The sequence below is a fragment of the Ranitomeya imitator genome, chromosome 2, assembly GCF_032444005.1.
Source record: "Ranitomeya imitator isolate aRanImi1 chromosome 2, aRanImi1.pri, whole genome shotgun sequence".
NCBI lineage: Eukaryota > Metazoa > Chordata > Amphibia > Anura > Dendrobatidae > Ranitomeya > Ranitomeya imitator.
Window position 1 is genome coordinate 104381706 of NC_091283.1, and position 25854 is coordinate 104407559.

At 44.8% G+C, this 25854-nt stretch overlaps 1 protein-coding gene across 1 annotated transcript; it reads left to right on the forward strand.

Annotated features, from left to right (window-relative positions):
- The first annotated feature begins 3652 nt into the window (after positions 1-3652).
- On the forward strand, positions 3653-12227 carry SOWAHD (sosondowah ankyrin repeat domain family member D). Its single transcript, XM_069747103.1, has 2 exons — positions 3653-3958; positions 10577-12227. The coding sequence occupies exon 2, from the start codon at positions 10748-10750 to the stop codon at positions 11669-11671; it is 924 nt and encodes a 307-aa protein (XP_069603204.1). The 5' UTR covers positions 3653-3958; positions 10577-10747; the 3' UTR covers positions 11672-12227.
- Positions 12228-25854: the final 13627 nt, after the last annotated feature.

Sequence of the window (25854 nt, forward strand, 5' to 3'; positions counted from 1 at the left end):
TCATACACGGAGATAGCAGCGCAGTACAGAAGGGGCGAGCAGAGAATCGTCGGGGACAAGCAAGATGTCAGAACCTACCGGGAACGTGGTAACCAAAACGTGAGACGTAAGATGGAGTCGGGGTACAGGCCAAAGGTCAGAACAAGTAACAAACGGGTGCAGGCAGTCAGAGGCAAAGAGGAACACTAGAACAGGGATCCAGGTCAGGAGCTCAAACAGTGCAGGATGAACTATAGCTGACACTGGCCCACAGGCTGCAGAGGACTTAAATAGCTCAGCCAGCTCCAGGGTGAGGCAGAGAGGATAAACTCCCACATGACCAGTCCAGAGACAAGAGAGCTGAACATAATCTCAGAACTGGATCATGACAACCACTACTCTTTTATTCCTCTTGGACAGTAGGCAAATATCCTCTTCAGAAAGTAACAGGACGTGAACTATTAAAAGTGGCAATCCTAAAATGATTATTAACAGATTGATTTTTAGAATAGGTGACACTAGAATGCTATTCATTTTCCTTTATGAAGAAGCTATTTGCACATTTAAATTCCTAGAGGATCATTGGATGGCCTATAAGTCTCCTTACAATGACTTGGCACTTTCCAGAAGTAGAAATGTTCCCCTTTAAAAAACCCATCATAGGTCCTCATCCAACCAAATAAGACCTCCAAATTTGCAATAATGAGGGTGCAAACACCATGAAACATGTGACTTCAAATGAAGTTTCTGGTTTGGGTTCTTATTCTAAGTCATATGGCAAGGCTTGTGAAAGGGTCAATATTGATGTTTAGAATTACTAGTACTTCCAATAGGTGGCGCTAAAGATCAAGTCCTTTTCATCTCTGAAGAGGATATAGTGACAAATGGGTATTTCTTTGGATCTTGTACGCACCCTAATTATTGTCGGAATAGTCTTTAATTCCTTCCCACACTGCAAAAAGTTAGTTGGTTTTATTTGAAATCTAGCACGTGTATTTGATAGGAAAATTATATTGTGAGTCTCATTAGAAACAGGGACTGATGTGAATGCTGACAAAACTGAATATGTCACTGCCATATACAGTTATATATATATATACACAGCTCTGGAAAAAATTAATCGACCACTGCAAAATGTTCAGTTTGTCTGATTTTTCTCTTTATAGGTATATTTTTGAGTAAAACATAAATTGTTCTTTTAGTCTATAAACTTCTGACATGTCTCCGAATTTCCAAGCAATAATTTTTGTATTTTTTTTTCTGACAAAGAAAAATGTTCAAAACCCCCCAAAAACAGTGCTTTCAGACCTCAAATAATGCAAACAAAACAAGTTCATAATGATTTAGAAACAACAATACTAATGTTTTAACTCAGGAAGAGTTCAGAAATCAATATTTTGTGGAATGACCATGATTTTTAACCCCTTCAAGACGCAGCCCTTTTTCGTTTTTGCGTTTTCATTTTTCGCTCCCCTCCTTCCCAGAGCCATAACTTTTTTAGTATTCCGTCAATATGGCCATGTGAGGGCTTATTTTTTGCGGGACGAGTTTTACTTTTGAATGACACCATTGGTTTTACCATGTCTTGCACTAGAAAACGGGAAAAAAATTCCAAGTGTGGTGAAATGGCAAAAAAAAGTGCAATCCCACACTTGTTTTTTGTTCGGCTTTTTTTCTAGCTTCACTAAATGCTAAAACTGACCTGATATTATAATTCTCCAGGTAATTATGAGTAGACACCAAACATGTCTATGTTATCTTTTATCTATGTGGTGAAAAAAAATTCTAAACTTTGCTAAAAAAAAAAAAATTGCACCATTTTCCGATACCCGTAGCGTCTCCATTTTTCGTGATCTGGGGTCGTTTGAGGGCTTATTTTTGCGTGCCGAGCTGACATTTTTAATAATACCACTTTTGTGCAGATACGTTTTTTTGATCGCCCGTTGTAGCATTTTAATGCAATGTCGCAGCGACCAAAAAAACGTAATTCTGGCGTTTCAAATTTTCTCGCAACGCTGTTTAGCAATCAGGTTAATGCTTTTTTTTATTGATAGATCGGGCGATTCTGAACGTGGTGATACCAAATATGTGTAGGTTTGATTTTTTTTTTTACTGTTTTATTTAGGATGTGGCGAAAGGGGGGTGATTTAAACTTTTATATATATATTTTTTTTTCATATTTTTAAAAACTTTTTTTTTTTTTAACTTGTGCCATGCTTCAATAGCCTCTATGGGATGCTAGAAGCTGGCACAACTCGATCGGCAGAGCTACATAGCAGCGATCATCAGATCGCTGCTATGTAGCTGAAATGCAGGCTTGCTATGAGCGCCAACCACAGGGGGGCGCTCACAGCAGGCCAGCATCAGTAACCATAGAGGTCTCAAGGACCTCTATGGTTACTGTCCTGACACATCGCCAACCCCCGATCATGTGACGGGGGTCAGCGATGCGCTCATTTACGGCCGCGCGGCCGGAAGCCGTAGTTAAATGCCGCTGTCAGCGTTTGACAGCGGCATTTAACAGGTTAATAGCGGCGAGTGAATCACAATTTCACCTGCCGCTATTGCGCGCACATGTCAGCTGTATAAAACATCTGACATTTCGCGACTTTGATGTGGGCTCAGCGCCGGAGCCCACATCAAAGGGGGAGATAGGACATGCGCCGTAATAGTACAGCGCATGTCGTGAAGGGGTTTAATCACCGCTTTCATGCGTGTTGGCATGCTTTCCACCAGTCTTTCACACTGCTTCTGGCACAAAAATGTAAGCAGTTCTTCTTTTTTTGATGGCTTGTGACTATCCATCATCCTCTTGATTACATTCCAGAGGTTTTCAATGGGGTTCAGGGTCTGGAGATTGGGCTGCCCATGACAGGGTTTTGATGTGGTGGTCTCTTAATTTTTGCCAGAACTGTATATATATATTGTGACAGACGGGGTCACTGGCAATGTATGTGAGGGAAGATGTGTGTCACAAAGGTTGCTATCTTTTGTGATGTGAAACCCAGAAGTTTCTCTCCAGCATTCCAGCATGTTATATGCTGAGAGGGGTTAATCAGCCTTGACAGCGTTGCATTTTTTTGTGAGTGGCTGTAAGAAATGGGCAGGATGGCCACTCACCATATCTCCTTTAAATGACTGACCATTTGCAAAAATGTTAGAGGGAACCTGTCATGTGAAAAAACGCTATTAACGCTCAGATATGGGGTTAATCTGCAGGTTGTGTTCTGAATCTGCCCAGCGTCAGCACTGAGAGCCCCACTGCCAGGAGGAAATTGACTTTATTCCTTCCGGTAGCTTCCGGATTCAATCATGGTGGCTTCATTCACAACTCCGTATATAGTGAGCAGCAGTTGTAACCGCGCGACACTGACTGACAGCCGGTTGTAAAGTGCATAACTAAAAGCTGTCGGGGGGAATAAAGTTACGGTAATTTCCTCCTGGCAGCGGGGCTCTCAGTGCGGTGGCTGCATGGCTTCAGAACGCTATTATTATGCAGATTAACCCCATATCTGCAGACTAATAGCATTTTTCACATGACCGAGTCCCTTTAAAGTGAAAACTGAGTCACCAAAACTGCAGTTTTGCAACTGTTCATGCAGCTATCTCCAAGGGTGCCTCTTTCCTCTAAGGACTCATAAAGGAAGTAAGTCATTACACTAAGGTCCTGTCTGCGTGACCTCTGTGTTGTGGATACTTAGTCCTTTCTCTTCCTCCCTCTATGCCTCTGTGTTCTTTTCTCATGTTCCCTGGATGTGAGACTGAGATTACAGTAGTCAACAAGTCAGACCTGTTCCAGGTGCAGAGGTCACAGCTAAGAAATCTTTATTCTTTCTGTTAGTTACTTTTAGCAAACAACGCAGGAAGACGGAAGGGATTTTATGAATATATTGAGAGAGGAGGGACGTGGACATTGCCCAGACCACAGGTTGGAAGCTGGCAGCGGCAGACCAGACTCACCTTTATGTATGGGAAATCTGTAAGTATGGGAATCTATGCCGTAATGGCCAAATAATGTATTGTAGAAATATCCAAGACGTTGTATCAGTACTATCAGTAGCTATTTATGTGTGTGTGTATATATATATATATATATATATATATATATAGTGTTTATTTAGCTATATATGTATATAGCTTTGTCATACTCCACATCATGCTCATTAAATGTATTCATGTTAGTCCTTGTCCCCGTGGGGCTCTCAATCTGGCTGTCTTATCTTAAGCACTTATAGATTCTCTACGCCAAATATAAAGCAAAGTAAATTCCGGTAACTAGAACATGTTATGGCCTGCGAGAGTAAACTGGAAGATGTAAAAAGACGCGTAGAAGGACACTGGAAAAAATTAGATTGCAACCACCATGTAACACTAAGGGGAATTTGCTCTAATAACATAAGATGGTCACAAATGTTAGCATTTTGTTTGGCTCCATGAGACCCATATGGTATGATGAATCGTGGTCCTCCATTTTGGCTAACTATGTCAGGATTGTCCAGTATTAAGGTGCACATACACAGCCAATTGTTGAAGGCTGACAGCAGGGATCCCAGACTCCCCTAAAACGGGAAGAGAAGATTCTTCTAGATATGTCTGTTTATCCCTGTAAAGGTCAATGGATTATGTGTTGGGGACATATATACAGTGCCTTGCGAAAGTATTCAGCTCCCTGTAACTTTTCAACCTTTTCCCACATATCATGCTTCAAACATAAAGATACCAAATGTAAATTTTTTGTGAAGAATCAACAAGTGGAACACAATTGTGAAGTTGAACAAAATTTATTGTTTATTTTAAATTTTTGTGTAAATTCAAAAACTGAAAAGTGGGGCGTGCAATATTATTCGGCCCCTTTAACTTAATACTTTGTTGCGCCACCTTTTGCTGCGATCACAGCTGCAAGTCGCTTGGGGTATGTCTCTATCAGTTTTGTACATTGAGAGACTGAAATTCTTGCCCATTCTTCCTTAGCAAACAGCTCGAGCTCAGTGAAGTTTGATGGAGATCGGTTGTGAACAGCAGTTTTCAGCTCTTTCCACAGATTCTCGATTGGATTGAGGTCTGGACTTTGACTTGGCCATTCTAACACCTGGATACATTTATTTGTGAACCATTCCGTTGAAGATTTTGCTTTATGTTTGGGATCATTGTCTTGATGGAAGACAAATCTCCGTCCCAGTCTCAGGTCGTTTGCAGACTCAAACAGGTTTTCCTCAAGAATGGTCCTGTATTTGGCTCCATCCATCATCTCATCAATTTTAACCATCTTCCCCGTCCCTGCTGAAGAAAAGCAGGCCCAAACCATGATGCTGCCACCACCATGTTTGACAGTGGGGATGGTGTGTTCAGGGTGATGAGCTGTGTTGCCTTTACGCCAAACATATTGTTTGGAATTGTTGCCAAAAAGTTCGATTTTGGTTTCATCTGACCAGAGCACCTTCTCCCACATGTTTGGCTTGTCTCCCAGGTGGCTTGTTGCAAACTTTGAACAACACTTTTTATGGATATCTTTGAGAAATGGCTTTCTTCTTGCCACTCTTCCATAAAGGCCAGATTTGTGCAGTGTACAACTGATTGTTGTCCTATGGACAGACTGTCCCACCTCAGCAGTAGATCTCTTCAGTTCATCCAGAGTGATCACGAGCCTCTTGGCTGCATCTCTGATCAGTCTTCTCCTTGTTTGTGATGAAAGTTTAGAGGGACGGCCGGGTCTTGGTAGATATGCAGTGGTATGATACTCCTTCCATTTCAATATGATCGCTTGCACAGTGCTCCTTGGGGTGTTTAAAGTTTTGGAAATCATATTGTATCCAAATCCAGCTTTAAATTTCTCCACAACAGTATCACGGACCTGCCTGTTGTGTTCCTTGGTCTTCATGATGCTCTCTGTGCTTCAAACAGAACCCTGAGACTATCACACAGCAGGTGCATTTATACGGAGACTTGATTACTTACACACAGGTGGATTATATTTATCATCATTAGGCATTTAGGACAACATTGGATCATTCAGAGATCCACAATGAACTTCTGGAGTGAGTTTGCTGCCCTGAAAGTAAAGGGGCCGAATAATATTGCACGCCCCACTTTTCAGTTTTTGAATTTTCAAAAAAATGTAAAATAATCAATACATTTCGTTCAACTTCACAATTGTGTTCCACTTGTTGTTGATGCTTCACCAAAAATTGACATTTGGTATCTTTATGTTTGAAGCATGATATGTGGGAAAAGGTTGAAAAGTTCTAGGGGGCCGAATACTTTCACAAGGCACTGTATATTATTATTATTATTTATTTATATAGCACCATTGATTCCATGGTGCTTTACATGAGAAGAGGTTACATACAAATTACAGATATCACTTACAATAAGCAAACTAACAATTACAGACTGATACAGAGGGACGAGGACCCTGCCCTTGCGGGCTTACATTCTACAGGATGGTGGGGATGGAGACAATAGGTTGAGGGTGGTAGGAGTTCCGGTGTTGGTGAGGCGGTAGCTTCAGTAGTGATGAGGAGGCAGTGGGGTCAGTGCAGGCTGTAGGCTTTCCTCAAGAGGTGGGTTTTCAGGTTCCATCTGAATGTGGTTGATAGTCGGATGTGTTGGGGAAAAGAATTCCAGAGGATGGGGGGATATTCTGGAGAAGTCTTGGAGGCGGTTGGGTGAGGAGCGGATAAGTGTGGAGGAGAGAAGGAGGTCTTGGGAGGACCGGAGATTAAGTTAGGGAAGATATCGGGAGATATCATGGTGCACAGTCAGGTGTTAGGCTCCCATACACATAGACTAATGTCGTCTGAATAACGGGTTTGGCTGACAGTCCAATGTGTATGTGGGCACGTGGCACAATTGTCGGGGGAGACCATTCATGTCTGAGTTTGGACTGTCCATTCTTTGGTTCTTTAAGTGATATGTCTCCGGAGGTATCTGGCAGCGGCTCTCTCATAGAGAACACAGGAGCACTCAGTATAATGTATGGGGCAGGTGGCCGATATAGCTGCCAGCCAAGAGATCGGCTGAATCATGAGACATCAGCAGAATCATGACACATTGGCCAAATCATCATTTGGCTGATAACAATATCATGTGTATGTGGGGCTTTACTATATTTACTGCAGTACTATTAAACACATTAAAATTCATACATCAGGTTTCCTTCTTTATAGACCTGAAAAAATAAGAACCTATTTTCATCAGTATGCTGGATCCAATTTTCAATTATTATTGAGAAAAATAAACTACAGGAGGCTTCTCAAACATATCCAAGTGGCAAGCAGACGGCATTTAGATGCAACTATGATGGCGTCCATGTGCTGCCCGTTTTTTTTCACTGAAGTAATCACTTGAATGGCCGAATTTGGTCGTCAATTTAGGCCAAAACAGAATATGTCTCCATTTCTTTTATGCGCTCCATGGACAGCAAAAAGAAACCTGACATGTGGAAACACCTGACAACCCATGTGTGCAAAACAGATGGTGAACTGGGTCTATGCCTGGATTCTCACATCATATTTTTTTCTTGTAAGAAAAAACGTCAACCATTTTTCACCAGTGTGCTGAATCCAACCTTCAGCTGGTTTTGGTCGGTGCCTCAGTTTTCACCCTTCGTGTGTAATCTGTTTTTCTAATGATGGTGGTTTTTCAAGCTTCTCCTTGTCAATCAAAACCAAACAGCACATGGATGGCATGAACGGCTTTGGTTTTTGTTTTTCTCAGACTTATTTACATGAAAGGGTGAGTTTGTTCTGCAAATCCGATCAATATCAGACATGTCTCAAAAAAAAAAAATAGCCCATTGACTATAATGGGTGCATGTTCTGTCTGCCAAAAAAAAGTAGAACAAATACGTGAAAATTGGATATGTGGCCCAACAATTAGGATAGTGGTAATATAGAAAACCAAGAAAAAGTTGTGTTTGTGTACAAGGTCAGTAGATGTTACAAAGGGAATATCACCATATGTGCCAGGATTACACGATGATCGCCTGTATGTGCGTAGATCAGTTTTCCCCGACCTGTGTCCATTTTATGACTTGCATCCTTAATTGTTTAGCAGTTATTCCCTCTGCACTAGAAGCCTCAGCAGTGCCTTCTTGTGCCTTTTTGCTTTTGTTTCTCTCTAGAATATCATCAGGTATAATATGATCCTTCACTACAGACAGAACTGTAGACAGATTTGAGCAGTTTTTGAAAGTGAATAATCAGTCCAGGAGCCAAAAAATGAGCTATATGTGGAGACAGAGACATTTTTCCCATATGAGATACATTCCAAAGTTTCTTATCTTCACTTGTGCTGTTGAGTTAAAAGAAAAAAAAAATTTATAGTTATTGTTTAAAATTATTACTTTTTTTTTGTGCTTTTTTAACAATGCCACTCTGTCTTCATGATGTGCCCCCCCACTCACCTACTCTAGTAGATACCACCTGCCACTAAACAGGGAAGTTTTGGGGGTTGAATGTGGGAGCAGAAATACATGAGGTGCACTATTTAGTAGTTGTCTTAGGCCGGTTTCACACGTCAGTGGCTCCGGTACGTGAGGTGACAGTTTCCTCACGTACCGGAGCCACTGACACACGTAGACACATTCAAATCAATGCATCTGTGCAGATGTCATTGATTTTTTGCGGACCGTGTCTCCGTGTGCCAAACACGGAGACATGTCAGTGTTCGTGGGAGCGCACGGATTACACGGACCCATTAAAGTCAATGGGTCCGTGTAAAACACGTACCGCACACGAACGTTGTCCGTGTGCAGTCCGTGTGCCGTGCAGGAGACAGCGCTACAGTAAGCGCTGTCCCCCCCACTGGTGCTGAAGCCGCGATTCATATCTTCTCTGCATCAGTGTTTGCTGTAAAGAAGATATGAATAATCCTTTTTTTGTTTGTTTCTCGTGTTTAAAATAAAGGTCCATGTCCCCAACCCCCTCCCACCCACTGTGCGCCCGCCCGCTGTTCTTAAAATAGTCACCCGGCTCCCTCGCTGGCTGGCGCTGCTTCCTGTCCTGGCTGCACCTTCTCCTGTATGAGCGGTCACTTGGGGCCGCCGATTACAGTCATGAATATGCAGCTCCACCTCCCATAGGGGTGGAGCCGCATATTCATCACTGTAAATGAGCGGCCCCACGTGATCGCTCATACAGGAGAAGGTGCAGCCAGGACAGGAAGCAGCGCCAGCCAGTGAGGGAGCCGGGTGAGTATTTTAAGAACAGAGGGCGGGCGCACAGGGGATGGGAGGGGGTTGGGGACACGGACCTTTATTTTAAACACGAGAAACAAAAAAAAAAGGATTATTCATATCTTCTTTACAGCAAACGCTGCTGCAGAGAAGATATGAATCGCGGCTTCAGCACCAGATGCAGGGGACAGCGCTAAACTTTAGCGCTGTCTCCTGCACGGTGCGTGTGGTACCCAGTGGGCACACGGGCGGCACACGTGCCACACTGATGTGCCACAGAAACGCACGGGCACACGGACACGGATAATTCCGGTACCGGAATTATCTGGACGTGTGGGACTGCCCTTAAAGGGAATCTGTAACTAGGTTTTTGCTACTTCATTTGACAGCTGCATATTGTAACAAAAGATACCCTGATTCCAGCGATCTATCACATAGTTTACTGGGAGCAGCAGTTGTGATATAATCAGTTTTAGATGTAGCAGAGCTCAAAAGCTGCCCTCGTCCACATTACAGCTCTCTGTGTACATGGTATACAGTGAGCTACTTATCAGAGTAGGGGGAGTGTTCACACCAGGGCTCATGTGGGCACCAGTGACAATCTACTGGTGATAAAACATTAATTGTATGAAACAGCACACAGCCTAATAAGTGAGACATCGCTAAAATCAGTGTCTCAGCCCCTATCTCCTGCTGTCCTCACATGATATAGCAAAACCTGCTGACAGATTCCCATTAAAGAGGTTGTCCAGACATATTAAATTAATGACCTATACTTGGGGTAGGTCATCATTATCAGATCAGTGATAGTCTGACACCTGACACACACGCCAATCCAGTTTTTATCACCTCCATCAGTCGGGCAGATATAAACCCTGATTAATATTGAACAACGCAGCTCTATTTAATGTGTAATTTCCCTCAATATAAAAGGCAGATTCACTCCAATTCTTTTGCCGCGTGTCTGACCCCAACTAATCAAATATTGATGTCCTATTCTATAAGTCATCAATATCATATTCCCAGACATTTTCCCAAGGCGGTATTTTTGTCACTATTTTGCATTACGTTTTGTAAGCCAAAACCCTATAGAGAAAAAGTATGATGGAAACACTTGTAAATCTTCTGTATATTATATCCACTCTTGGGTTCGGCTTATAAAACCTGATGCAAACTACTGACCGAGATACTGTCATGGGAAAAGTGAACTACTTGTCAAAACTTTTGTTGAAGTCTTAACCTGGCAAATTTTGCCATGCAGGAAAATAAGTGAGATTTTTGTCTGCAAAGAGACAACAAGCACTACAAGAAAATCTTTCAGGCAACAAACTTGAAATTAGTTTTGTGAAAGTTTGGCACTGTCAGTGAAGAGTTAAATGAGCGGTTTCGTCTTATTTGTATTTCTTTGTCCCATGCCAACAGATAAAGGAAGCAGCTTGCAACATCTTAAAGAAGAAGTCACAGCGCTTCATGCTTTTGGTACGTTGGCTGATGTCTTGCGGTTCGGAGGCAGGGGACAACTTTAATATTCTGGCAAATAAATGCCAGATACTGACGCGACTCTAAGTGTCCTCAAGGAAACCGCGCAGGAAAATGGACTCCAACATATTAGATTGGCAGGGAACAAGCAAAGACGTTGGGGAGAAGAAGCCGCCACTATACCGCAGCATGAAGAAGTCCAACTGCAGTACAGAAGAAGAGGTGGACAACAGATCTTCCTTTATGCGGGACGCAAGAAGCTTCAAAAAGATGGAAAGCATGAGCCGGACCCCATCACCCGCCACAATAAGTAAAAGGAAAAGAGGAATGAGAGGAAGCTTGTGGAGCACAACCGGATCACTGCCATTTGGTGGAGCCTGGATCTCAGCGGCTAATTTTGATGTTGATGATCAAGAACCGAGGGCACAAGATTCAGGGCTGAGTGGTTTAGTACTTGACCCTGTGGAGCATGCGTGGATGTTAATGGTCGCAGAAGGCAACTTTGAGGAGCTCCAGGATTCACTACAACAAGATCCTAGCTTACTTTACAAAAGAGATTTTGTAACTGGTTACTCAGTGATCCACTGGATTGCCAAACACGGCCACCACGAGGATTTCATTAAACTTATGGATTTTGCGAGTTCTAGTGGTTACTTTTTGGATGTGAATACACGCGCCAGTGGTGGTTTAACTCCGCTCCACATTGCAGCACTTCAGGGGCATGACATGCTCATCAAAGTCCTGGTAGGAGCATATAATGCAGACATCCATATCCGAGACCATAATGGCCGAAAAGCTTGGCAATATCTAAGGCTCAAGGTTGATAGGAATCTTCTGATACTCCTAGGCGCTCCTGAGGAAGAGGAAGCCGGTGCGATGGCCGCCATGAACCGCAATAACAACAGTCATTCTGCTACAATGCAGAAAATGGCACAGCGGGACTATGATGAATTGGATTCATTGCCTAAAGTAGCATTGTCAGTAGCACCCCTAAGGAACTTCATAAGGCATGCTTATAGCTTCCTTAAGAACTGGTAAATTTATCCGGTATGGTTGTCAGCTATTAAAATTAATATCAGGGAATTGTAATGAGCAAGTGAAGAAAAAATGGGGAAAAAAGTAGGAAAAAAATATCTTAATAATAATTTGTAGAGTGGGCGACAACAAACATGTATTTTACAGATTAAGACTGATGAATATTTTCACCCCCAAGTTGCTACTGGACAATTGTTTCACCCATCAGGACCATTTTATGCTGCAGGGAAATGTACTATTACACAGCACCTTTTGGACTCAGGGACTATCATATTATGTTAATATATATTTTAATTCTCTTGATGGGACAACTTAATGTATGTCCACACAGAATTTTTCTACATGGATTTTTAAACTGATCAACTTCAAAAGCCACATCTAAAAACTTCATACTTTTTTTTCTGCAGCTGAAATATGCTGTCTTTGCAGTAAAAATGCTGTGTTCAAAACTCCTGTTTTTAAGCATTTTTGCTGTTTTTGTCGCAAATTTCTTGGGGGCAGATTTCATCTGTGCCTTGTCTACAGTACATGTTTAATAAAGTTTTATTCACCAAAAATACTTCAAAATGCAGCAAAAAATGCTGTTGTGTTTTTTGCAGCTTTTTTTTTAATTTTCGCATTACTTTTTATGGGTGAAAGAATTGACATACAGCAGATTTAAACACTGCTGCAGTTCTCAAATTCAGTCAGGAAAAACCCATGTGTGTGCAACAGTGCATATGACTTCTCATAACTTCTGTTAGTATTGTTTCAAGCAGCTTTTAATTTGTATTAAAAAAAACGCTGCAAAAAATGTGAACATACCCTAGGGTATGTGCACACCTTAGGTACCGTATTTGTAACATTTTTGTCTTTTTTTCCCCTTTGTTTTGTCAGAAAACTGAAGCATTTCCCAGTACTAGCAATGTGGGGATTCCTGAATTCTCATGCACATGTTATGTTTTCATGTTATTTTTTCCTTTCAGATTTGAAGCAGTTTCAGATCTGCAGAATGTCAATTCTTTCAGCATTTTTGCAGCGTTTTTTTACCTATTCCAATGCATGGAGACAAACGTGAGTAAAGAATGCAGCAAAAAGTAGCGTCTTTTATCTTGTCTTTTTCCTGCCAAGAGACACATTGTCTAGATGACATGAGCTGCGATTGCCAGGTCAGGTACATAAACCACTGCTGTTTGGGCTTTTTTCCACCCTTTGCAGAACCTATGGCCTTAGACATGTAACATAATTTTCCTAAAACAGTGTTGATAGAAGATTAATGACAGCAGGATGTTTGCTGTGAGACATTGGTGATTTGCACAGGACTGAATCCAGGAGCAGTATCCGGTGTTCCTGGCTATAGTATGAACTCCTATGTTATAGCATGACATACCTCATCAATAACTATAGCTGTCCCTCCATGACTCATCTGCTTTAATCTTATTAATTGGTCAATATGTAGACTCATGTGTACATGGATGCATATATTCACGGTACACTATGCTATATATCTGTTGCGGTTGAGTTGCGGCTTTTCTGCAACCTTGATTTTTCCGATGGGAGAAGAAGTTGTAACTTTTCCATTTTTAGGCTTTGGGAGACAACACGCTTTAAATAGTGAAAAAACAATTCAAAACATGATCAAAGTGAGAGCAAATATTGGTTTCAGGATATCCTGTGACGTAGGCTTACGTGTTGTAGCAGCGGCGATTCACTGCTAACTGATCAAGTTAGAAGAGACGAGTGTCTAAGAATAGTGCAGCCGCATGAATGCCGCCCTGCCAGGTGGAGTCCTCATTAGTGTAACCCTTGAATATTATCTTGAGAGAAAGTGCAATATTTAGACAGCGGTCACACTAGCAGTATTTGGTCAGTATTTTACCTCAGTATTTGTAAGCCAAAATCAGGAGTGGGTGATAAATGCAGAAGTGGTGCATATGTTTCTATTATACTTTTCCTCTGATTGTTCCACTCCTGGTTTTGGCTTACAAATACTGATGTAAAATACTGACCAAATACTGCTAGTGTGACGGTAGCCTTAGACTGGACATTTATTTTTTTTATATCTTAGAAATCTAAATAAACATTTCAGCCAAGTAATTCTTCCAATGTGAATATCTATTAACAATGTGCTGCACAGAGGCACCTACAGCGTCACAGCACAAACACCTACAGCGTCACAATACTGATACACCTACAGCGTCACAGTACAGAGGCAACTACAGCGTCACAGTACAGAGGCACCTACAGCATCACAGTAGAGGCACCTACAGCGTCACAGTACAGAGGCACCTACAGCGTCACAGTACAGAGGCACCATACCACATCACAGTACAGAGACACTATACAGCGTCTCAGTACACAGACACCCTACAGCGTCACAGTACAGAGGCACCATACAGCGTCACAGTACAGAGGCACCTACAGCGTCACAGTACAGAGACACCTACAGCATCACAATACAGACACCTACAGTGTCACAGTACAGAGGCACCATACAGCTTCACAGTACAGAGGCAACTACAGCGTCTCAGCACAGAGGCACCATACCACATCACAATACAGAGGCACCTACAGCGTCCCAGTACAGATACATCCTACAGCGTCACAGTACAGAGGCACCATACAGCATCACAGTACAGAGGCACCATACAGCATCACAGTACATAGGCACCTACAGCGTCGCAGTACAGAGACACCTACAGTGTCACAATACAGACACCTACAGCGTCACAATACAGAGACACCTACAGCGTCACAGTACAGGGACACCTACAGCGTCACAGTACAGGGACACCTACAGCGTCACAGTACAGGGACACCTACAGCGTCACAGTACAGAGGCAACTACAGCATCTCAGTACAGAAGCACCTACAGTGTCACAGTACAGAGGCAACTACAGCGTCACAGTACAGAGACACCATACCACATCACAGTACAGAGACACCCTACAACATCACAGTACAGAGGCACCATACAGCGTCACAGTACAGAGGCACCTACAGCGTCACAGCACAGAGGCACCTACAGCGTCACAGCACAGAGGCACCTACAGCGTCACAGTACAGAGGCACCATACCACATCACAGTACAGAGGCACTATACAGCTTCTCAGTACACAGACACCCTACAGCATCACAGTACAGAGGCACCATACAGCGTCACAGTACAGAGGCACCTACAGCGTCACAGTACAGAGACACCTACAGCGTCACAATACAGACACCTACAGCGTCACAGCACAGAGACACCTACAGCGTCACAGCACAGAGGCACCTACAGCGTCACAGTACAGAGACACCTACAGCGTCACAGTACAGAGGCACCATACCACATCACAGTACAGAGGCACTATACAGCGTCTCAGTACACAGACACCCTACAGCGTCACAGTACAGAGGCACCATACAGCGTCACAGTACAGAGGCACCTACAGCGTCACAGTACAGAAACACCTACAACGTCACAGTACAGAGACACCTACAGTATCAAAGCACAGAGACACCTACAGCGTCACAGCACAGAGGCACCTACAGCGTCACAGTACAGAGGCACCATACCACATCACAGTACAGAGGCACTATACAGCGTCTCAGTACACAGACACCCTACAGTGTCACAGTACAGAGGCACCATACAGCGTCACAGTACAGAGGCACCTACAGCGTCACAGTACAGAAACACCTACAATGTCACAGTACAGAGACACCTACAGTATCAAAGCACAGAGACACCTACAGCGTCACAGCACAGAGGCACCTACAGCGTCACAGTACAGAGGCACCATACCACATTACAGTACAGAGGCACTATACAGCGTCTCAGTACACAGACACCCTACAGCGTCACAGTACAGAGGCACCATACAGCGTCACAGTACAGAGACACCTACAGCGTCACAGTACAGAGGCACTATACAGCGTCTCAGTACAGAGACACCCTACAGCGTCACAGTACAGAGGCACCATACAGCGTCACAGTACAGAAACACCTACAGCGTCACAGTACAGAGACACCTACAGTGTCAAAGCACAGAGACACCTACAGCGTCACAGCACAGAGACACCTACAGTGTCACATACAGACACCTACAGCTTCACAGTACAGAGGCAACTACAGCGTCACAGCACAGGCACCGTACCACATCACAGTACAGAGGCACCTACAGCGTCCCAGTTCAGATACATCCTACAGCGTCACAGTACAGAGGCACCTACAGCGTCACAGTACAGAGACACCTACAGCGTCACAGTACAGAGACACCTACAGTGTCACAGTACAGACACCTACAGCGTCACAATACAGAGACACCTACAGCGTCACAGTACAGGGACACCTACAGCGTCACAGTACAGAGGCAACTACAGCATCTCAGTACAGAAGCACCTACAGTGTCACAGTACAGAGGCAACTACAGTGTCACAGTACAGAGACACCATACCACATCACAGTACAGAAACACCCTACAGCATCACAGTACAGAGGCACCATACAGCATCACAGTACAGAGGCACCTACAGCGTCACAGCACAGAGGTACCTACAGCGTCACAGTACAGAGACACCTACAGTATCAAAGCACAGAGACACCTACAGCGTCACAGCACAGAGGCACCTACAGCGTCACAGTACAGAGGCACAATACCACATCACAGTACAGAGGCACTATACAGCGTCTCAGTACACAGACACCCTACAGTGTCACAGTACAGAGGCACCATACAGCGTCACAGTACAGAGGCACCTACAGCGTCACAGTACAGAAACACCTACAACGTCACAGTACAGAGACACCTACAGTATCAAAGCACAGAGACACCTACAGCGTCACAGCACAGAGGCACCTACAGCGTCACAGTACAGAGGCACCATACCACATTACAGTACAGAGGCACTATACAGCGTCTCAGTACACAGACACCCTACAGCGTCACAGTACAGAGGCACCATACAGCGTCACAGTACAGAGACACCTACAGCGTCACAGTACAGAGGCACTATACAGCGTCTCAGTACAGAGACACCCTACAGCGTCACAGTACAGAGGCACCATACAGCGTCACAGTACAGAAACACCTACAGCGTCACAGTACAGAGACACCTACAGTGTCAAAGCACAGAGACACCTACAGCGTCACAGCACAGAGACACCTACAGTGTCACATACAGACACCTACAGCTTCACAGTACAGAGGCAACTACAGCGTCACAGCACAGGCACCGTACCACATCACAGTACAGAGGCACCTACAGCGTCCCAGTTCAGATACATCCTACAGCGTCACAGTACAGAGGCACCTACAGCGTCACAGTACAGAGACACCTACAGCGTCACAGTACAGAGACACCTACAGTGTCACAGTACAGACACCTACAGCGTCACAATACAGAGACACCTACAGCGTCACAGTACAGGGACACCTACAGCGTCACAGTACAGAGGCAACTACAGCATCTCAGTACAGAAGCACCTACAGTGTCACAGTACAGAGGCAACTACAGTGTCACAGTACAGAGACACCATACCACATCACAGTACAGAAACACCCTACAGCATCACAGTACAGAGGCACCATACAGCATCACAGTACAGAGGCACCTACAGCGTCACAGCACAGAGGTACCTACAGCGTCACAGTACAGAGACACCATACAGCATCACAGTACAGAGGCACCTACAGCATCACAGCACAGAGGCACCTACAGGGTCACAGTACAGAGACACCATACAGCGTCACAGTACAGATGCACCTACAGCGTCACAGTACAGAGACACCAACAGCATCACAGTAGAGGCACCTACAGCGTCACAGTACAGAGGCACCTACAGCGTCACAGTACAGAGGCACCATACCACATCACAGTACAGAGGCACTATACAGCGTCTCAGTACACAGACACCCTACAGCGTCACAGTACAGAGGCACCATACAGCGTCACAGTAGAGGCACCTACAGCGTCACAGTACAGAGGCACCTACAGCGTCACAATACAGAGGCACCATACCACATCACAGTACAGAGGCACTATACAGCGTCTCAGTACACAGACACCCTACTACAGCGTCACAGTACAGAGGCACCATACAGCGTCACAGTAGAGGCACCTACAGCGTCACAGTACAGAGGCACCTACAGCGTCACAGTACAGAGGCACCATACCACATCACAGTACAGAGGCACTATACAGCGTCTCAGTACACAGACACCCTACAGCGTCACAGTACAGAGGCACCATACAGCGTCACAGTACAGAGGCACCTACAGCGTCACAGTACAGAGACACCTACAGCATCACAATACAGACACCTACAGCGTCACAGTACAGAGGCACCATACAGCTTCACAGTACAGAGGCAACTACAGCGTCTCAGCACAGAGGCACCATACCACATCACAGTACAGAGGCACCTACAGCGTCACAGTACAGAGACACCTACAGTGTCACAATACAGACACCTACAGCGTCACAATACAGAGACACCTACAGCGTCACAGTACAGGGACACCTACAGCGTCACAGTACAGGGACACCTACAGCGTCACAGTACAGAGGCAACTCCAGCATCTCAGTACAGAAGCACCTACAGTGTCACAGTACAGAGGCAACTACAGCGTCACAGTACAGAGACACCATACCACATCACAGTACAGAGACACCCTACAACATCACAATACAGAGGCACCATACAGCGTCACAGTACAGAGGCACCTATAGCATCACAGCACAGAGGCACCTACAGCGTCACAGCACAGAGGCACCTACAGCGTCACAGTACAGAGGCACCATACCACATCACAGTACAGAGGCACTATACAGCTTCTCAGTACACAGACACCCTACAGCGTCACAGTACAGAGGCACCATACAGCGTCACAGTACAGAGGCACCATACAGCGTCACAGTGCAGAGACACCTACAGCGTCACAATACAGACACCTACATCGTCACAGCACAGAGACACCTACAGCGTCACAGCACAGAGGCACCTACAGCGTCACAGTACAGAGACACCTACAGCGTCACAGTACAGAGGCACCATACCACATCACAGTACAGAGGCACTATACAGCGTCTCAGTACACAGACACCCTACAGCGTCACAGTACAGAGGCACCATACAGCGTCACAGTACAGAGGCACCTACAGCGTCACAGTACAGAAACACCTACAACGTCACAGTACAGAGACACCTACAGTATCAAAGCACAGAGACACCTACATCGTCACAGCACAGAGGCACCTACAGCGTCACAGTACAGAGGCACCATACCACATCACAGTACAGAGGCACTATACAGCGTCTCAGTACACAGACACCCTACAGTGTCACAGTACAGAGGCACCATACAGCGTCACAGTACAGAGGCACCTACAGCGTTACAGTACAGAAACACCAACGTCACAGTACAGAGACACCTACAGTATCAAAGCACAGAGACACCTACAGCGTCACAGCACAGAGGCACCTACAGCGTCACAGTACAGAGACACCTACAGCGTCACAGTACAGATGCACCATACCACATCACAGTACAGAGGCACTATACAGCGTCTCAGTACACAGACACCCTACAGCATCACAGTACAGAGGCACCATACAGCGTCACAGTACAGAGGCACCTACAGCGTCACAGTACAGAAACACCTACAACGTCACAGTACAGAGACACCTACAGTATCAAAGCACAGAGACACCTACAGCGTCACAGCACAGAGGCACCTACAGCGTCACAGTACAGAGGCACCATACCACATCACAGTACAGAGGCACTATACAGCGTCTCAGTACACAGACACCCTACAGAGGCACCATACAGCGTCACAGTACAGAGGCACCTACAGCGTCACAGTACAGAAACACCTACAACGTCACAGTACAGAGACACCTACAGTATCAAAGCACAGAGACACCTACAGCGTCACAGCACAGAGGCACCTACAGCGTCACAGTACAGAGGCACCATACCACATCACAGTACAGAGGCACTATACAGCGTCTCAGTACACAGACACCCTACAGCGTCACAGTACAGAGGCACCATACAGCGTCACAGTACAGAGACACCTACAGCGTCACAGTACAGAGGCACTATACAGTGTCTCAGTACAGAGACACCCTACAGCGTCACAGTACAGAGGCACCATACAGCGTCACAGTACAGAAACACCTACAGCGTCACAGTACAGAGACACCTACAGTGTCAAAGCACAGAGACACCTACAGCGTCACAGCACAGAGACACCTACAGTGTCACAAACAGACACCTACAGCTTCACAGTACAGAGGCAACTACAGCGTCACAGCACAGGCACCGTACCACATCACAGTACAGAGGCACCTACAGCGTCCCAGTTCAGATACATCCTACAGCGTCACAGTACAGAGGCACCTACAGCGTCACAGTACAGAGACACCTACAGCGTCACAGTACAGAGACACCTACAGTGTCACAGTACAGACACCTACAGCGTCACAATACAGAGACACCTACAGCGTCACAGTACAGGGACACCTACAGCGTCACAGTACAGAGGCAACTACAGCATCTCAGTACAGAAGCACCTACAGTGTCACAGTACAGAGGCAACTACAGCGTCACAGTACAGAGACACCATACCACATCACAGTACAGAAACACCCTACAGCATCACAGTACAGAGGTACCATACAGCATCACAGTACAGAGGCACCTACAGCGTCACAGCACAGAGGTACCTACAGCGTCACAGTACAGAGACACCATACAGCATCACAGTACAGAGGCACCTACAGCATCACAGCACAGAGGCACCTACAGGGTCACAGTACAGAGACACCATACAGCGTCACAGTACAGATGCACCTACAGCGTCACAGTACAGAGACACCAACAGCATCACAGTAGAGGCACCTACAGCGTCACAGTACAGAGGCACCTACAGCGTCACAGTACAGAGGCACCATACCACATCACAGTACAGAGGCACTATACAGCGTCTCAGTACACAGACACCCTACAGCGTCACAGTACAGAGGCACCATACAGCGTCACAGTACAGAGGCACCTACAGCGTCACAGTACAGAGACACCTACAGCATCACAATACAGACACCTACAGCGTCACAGTACAGAGGCACCATACAGCTTCACAGTACAAAGGCAACTACAGCGTCTCAGCACAGAGGCACCATACCACATCACAATACAGAGGCACCTACAGCGTCCCAGTACAGATACATCCTACAGCGTCACAGTACAGAGGCACCATACAGCATCACAGTACAGAGGCACCATACAGCATCACAGTACAGAGGCACCTACAGCGTCACAGTACAGAGACACCTACAGTGTCACAATACAGACACCTACAGCGTCACAATACAGAGACACCTACAGCGTTACAGTACAGGGACACCTACAGTGTCACAGTACAGGGACACCTACAGCGTCACAGTACAGGGACACCTACAGCGTCACAGTACAGAGGCAACTACAGCATCTCAGTACAGAAGCACCTACAGTGTCACAGTACAGAGGCAACTACAGCGTCACAGTACAGAGACACCATACCACATCACAGTACAGAGACACCCTACAACATCACAGTACAGAGGCACCATACAGCGTCACAGTACAGAGGCACCTATAGCGTCACAGCACAGAGGCACCTACAGCGTCACAGCACAGAGGCACCTACAGCGTCACAGTACAGAGGCACCATACCACATCACAGTACAGAGGCACTATACAGCTTCTCAGTACACAGACACCCTACAGCGTCACAGTACAGAGGCACCATACAGCGTCACAGTACAGAGGCACCATACAGCGTCACAGTGCAGAGACACCTACAGCGTCACAATACAGACACCTACAGCGTCACAGCACAGAGACACCTACAGCGTCACAGCACAGAGGCACATACAGCGTCACAGTACAGAGACACCTACAGCGTCACAGTACAGAGGCACCATACCACATCACAGTACAGAGGCACTATACAGCGTCTCAGTACACAGACACCCTACAGCGTCACAGTACAGAGGCACCATACAGCGTCACAGTACAGAAACACCTACAACGTCACAGTACAGAGACACCTACAGTATCAAAGCACAGAGACACCTACAGCATCACAGCACAGAGGCACCTACAGCGTCACAGTACAGAGGCACCATACCACATCACAGTACAGAGGCACTATACAGCGTCTCAGTACACAGACACCCTACAGTGTCACAGTACAGAGGCACCATACAGCGTCACAGTACAGTGGCACCTACAGCGTCACAGTACAGAAACACCAACGTCACAGTACAGAGACACCTACAGTATCAAAGCACAGAGACACCTACAGCGTCACAGCACAGAGGCACCTACAGCGTCACAGTACAGAGGCACCATACCACATCACAGTACAGAGGCACTATACAGCGTCTCAGTACCCAGACACCCTACAGCGTCACAGTACAGAGGCACCATACAGCATCACAGTACAGAGACACCTACAGCGTCACAGTACAGAGGCACTATACAGCGTCTCAGTACAGAGACACCCCACAGCGTCACAGTACAGAGGCACCATACAGTGTCACAGTAGAGGCACCATACAGTGTCACAGTATAGAGGCACCTACAGCGTCACAGTACAGAGGCACCGTACAGCATCACAGCACAGAGACACCTACAGCGTCACAGCACAGAGGCACCATGCAGCATCACAGTACAGAAGAACCTACAGCGTCACAGTATAGAACCACAGACACTCATGTGCATCTATGCAGCTTTCTTGTCCTCCATCTCATGTACAGTTAGGTCCAAAACGCATCAAAAAACGCATCAAAAAACGCACCAAAAAATCACCAAAAAACGGACCTGCGTTTTCTGCCAAGAGCTGCGGTTTTTAGTCCTGAAAAAAAAGGAGGGAAATCAGGAACGTGTGAACATAGCCTACCACGTGCCACCCTGTTTTTAAAGGGACCAAAAGTAATTGGACAGATTCAATAATTTTAAATAAAATGTTCATTTTAAGTACTTGGTTGAAAACGCTTTGTTGGCAATGACTGCCTGAAGTCTTGAACTCATGGACATCATCAGACACTGTGTTTCCTCCTTTTTGATGCTCTGCCGTGGGAAAATATTCAGAAAAGTTCCCTGGCTCGAGTTCATATGAGGACATCCAGCAGAGGGCGCATCACCGCGAATCAAGGTAACTACAAGTCATTGACCTACATTCCATTCATTCCCTGGGGTTTTACAAGCAGGAGCACAGCTGCATTAGCAGAGCTTCTGCTTGTGAAATTAGTTAACCCCTTCAGATGGATTTACATCGTGGGACGAGACTGATCATCAGAAGGTATGGGATATTGTTGTTTTTTTATTTTACCTTTTTTACAGAACGAGGGTCTTCAGGTGGATTACCAGTATCATAAAATATTACAACAACCTGTCTATTTATTTCATTAAAATACTTTGTAATAATGTGTTTTTTTAACCATTTCATACTATTGGATTAATAATGGATAGGTGTCATAATTAACGCCTCTCCATTATTAATCTGGCTTAATGTCACCTTACAATAGCAAGGTGACATTAACCCTTCATTACCCCATATCCCACCGCTACACGGGAATGGGAAGAGAGTGGACAAGTGCCAGAATAGGCGCATCTTCCAGATGTGCCTATTCTGGGGTGGCTGGGGGCAGATGTTTTTAGCCAGGAGGGGGGGGGGGGGGCAATAACCATGGGCCCTCTCCAGGCTATTAATATCTGCACTCAGTCACTGGCTTTACCATTCTGGTGGAGAAAATTGCGCGGGAGCCCACACCAATTTTTTCCGCGATTTAACCCTTTAATTTAATAACTAGAGCGCCCAAATTTTGCACATACACACTACTAACATTAGTAGTGTGGTAGTGTGGAGTATGCAAAAAAAAAAAAAAGGGCTTTTAAGCTATCCAGCTCTGTATGATATATATATATATATACATGTATATATATATATGTATAAATATATATATATGTGTGTCTCATATATATACATATATATATATTACACAGTATGTATGTTTTTATGATTATTTGAGCCCATGGATCCATTGTATGTCCGTATGTCGGTTTTGCAAGCCTGCATGAAAATCTCGCAGTACGGATGCCATACGGATTATATGCGGAGGATGCCATGCGCAAAATACGCTGACAGACCCTGCCTACGGATGACATACGGATCACTATTTAGGGGACTTTTCTGCGTATTACGGACGTAAAATACGGACCATATTTTTATACGCTGAGTGTGACGCCAGCCTAAGGATGGCTTGTTTCACCTGCATGGAGAGCTCCTTTGACCGCATGTTTACTTCACATCAAAACCTTCCAAATGCAAGCACCACACCTCAAATCAACTCCAGGCCTTTTATCTGCTTAATTGAGAATGACATAACGAGGGGATTGCCCACACCTGTCCTTGAAATAGCCTTGGAGTCAATTGTCCAATTACTTTTGGTCCCTTTAACCCCTTTACCCCCAAGGGTGGTTTGCACGTTATGGACCGGGCCAATTTTTACAATTCTGACCACTGTCCCTTTATGAGGTTATAACTCTGGAACGCTTCAACGGATCCCGGTGATTCTGACATTGTTTTCTCGTGACATATTGTACTTCATGATAGTGGTAAAATTTATTTGATATTACCTGCGTTTATTTTTAAATTTTGCAATTTTCCAACTTTGAATTTTTATGCAATTAAATCACAGAGATATGTCACACAAAATACTTAATAAGTAACATTTCCCACATGTCTACTTTACATCAGCACAATTTTGGAACCAAATTTTTTTTTTGTTAGGGAGTTACAAGGGTTAAAAGTTGACCAGCAATTTCTCATTTTTACAACACCATTTTATTTTAGGGACCACATCTCATTTGAAGTCATTTTGAGGGGTCTATATGATAGAAAATACCCAAGTGTGACACCATTCTAAAAACTGCACCCCTCAAGATTCTCAAAACCACATTCAAGAAGTTTATTAACCCTTCAGGTGTTTCACAGGAATTTTTGGAATGTTTAAATAAAAATTAACATTTAACTTTTTTTCACAAAAAATTTACTTCAGCTCCAATTTGTTTTATTTTACCAAGGGTTACAGGAGAAAATGGACCCCAAACCTTGTTGTAAAATTTGTCCTGAGTACGCCGATACCCCATAAGTGGAGGTAAACCACTGTTTGGGCGCATGACAGAGCTTGGAAGCGAAGGAGCGCCATTTGACTTTTTAATGCAAAATTGACTGGAATTGAGATGGGACGCCATGTTGCGTTTGGAGAGCCACTGATGTGCCTAAACATTGAAACCCCCCACAAGTGACACCATTTTGGAAAGTAGACCCCCTAAGGAACTTATCTAGAGGTGTGGTGAGCACTTTGACCCACCAACTGCTTCACAGAAGTTTATGATGCAGAACCGTAAAAATAAAAAATCTTTTTTTTTTCACAAAAATTATCTTTTTGCCCCCAATTTTTTATTTTCCCAATGGTAAGAGAAGAAATTGGAACCAAAAAGTTGTTGCACAATTTGTCCTGAGTACTCTGATACCCCATATGTGGGGGTAAACCACTGTTTGGGCGCATGGGAGAGCTCGGAAGGGAAGGAGTGCCGTTTGACTTTTCAATGCAAAATTGACAGGAATTGAGATGGGACGCCATGTTGCGTTTGAAGAGCCACTGATGTGCCTAAACATTGAAACCCCCCACAAGTGACACCATTTTGGAAAGTAGACCCCTTAAGGAACTTATCTAGAGGTGTGGTGAGCACTTTGACCCACCAAGTGCTTCACAGAAGTTTATAATGCAGAACCGTAAAAATAAAACAAAATAATTTTTTTCCCACAAATATTATTTTTTAGTCCCCAGTTTTGTATTTTCCCGAGGGTAACAGGAGAAATTGGACCCCAAAAGTTGTTGTGCAATTTGTCCTGAGTGCGCTGATACCCCATATGTGGGGGAAACCACCGTTTGGGCGCATGGGAGGGCTCGGAAGGGAAGGAGCGCCATTTGGAATACAGACTTAGATGGAATGGTCTGCAGGCGTCACATTGCGTTTGCAGAGCCCCTAATGTACCTAAACAGTAGAAACCCCCCACAAGTGACCCCATATTGGAAACTAGACCCCCCAAGGAACTTATCTAGATGTGTTGTGAGAACTTTGAGCCCCCAAGTGTTTCACTACA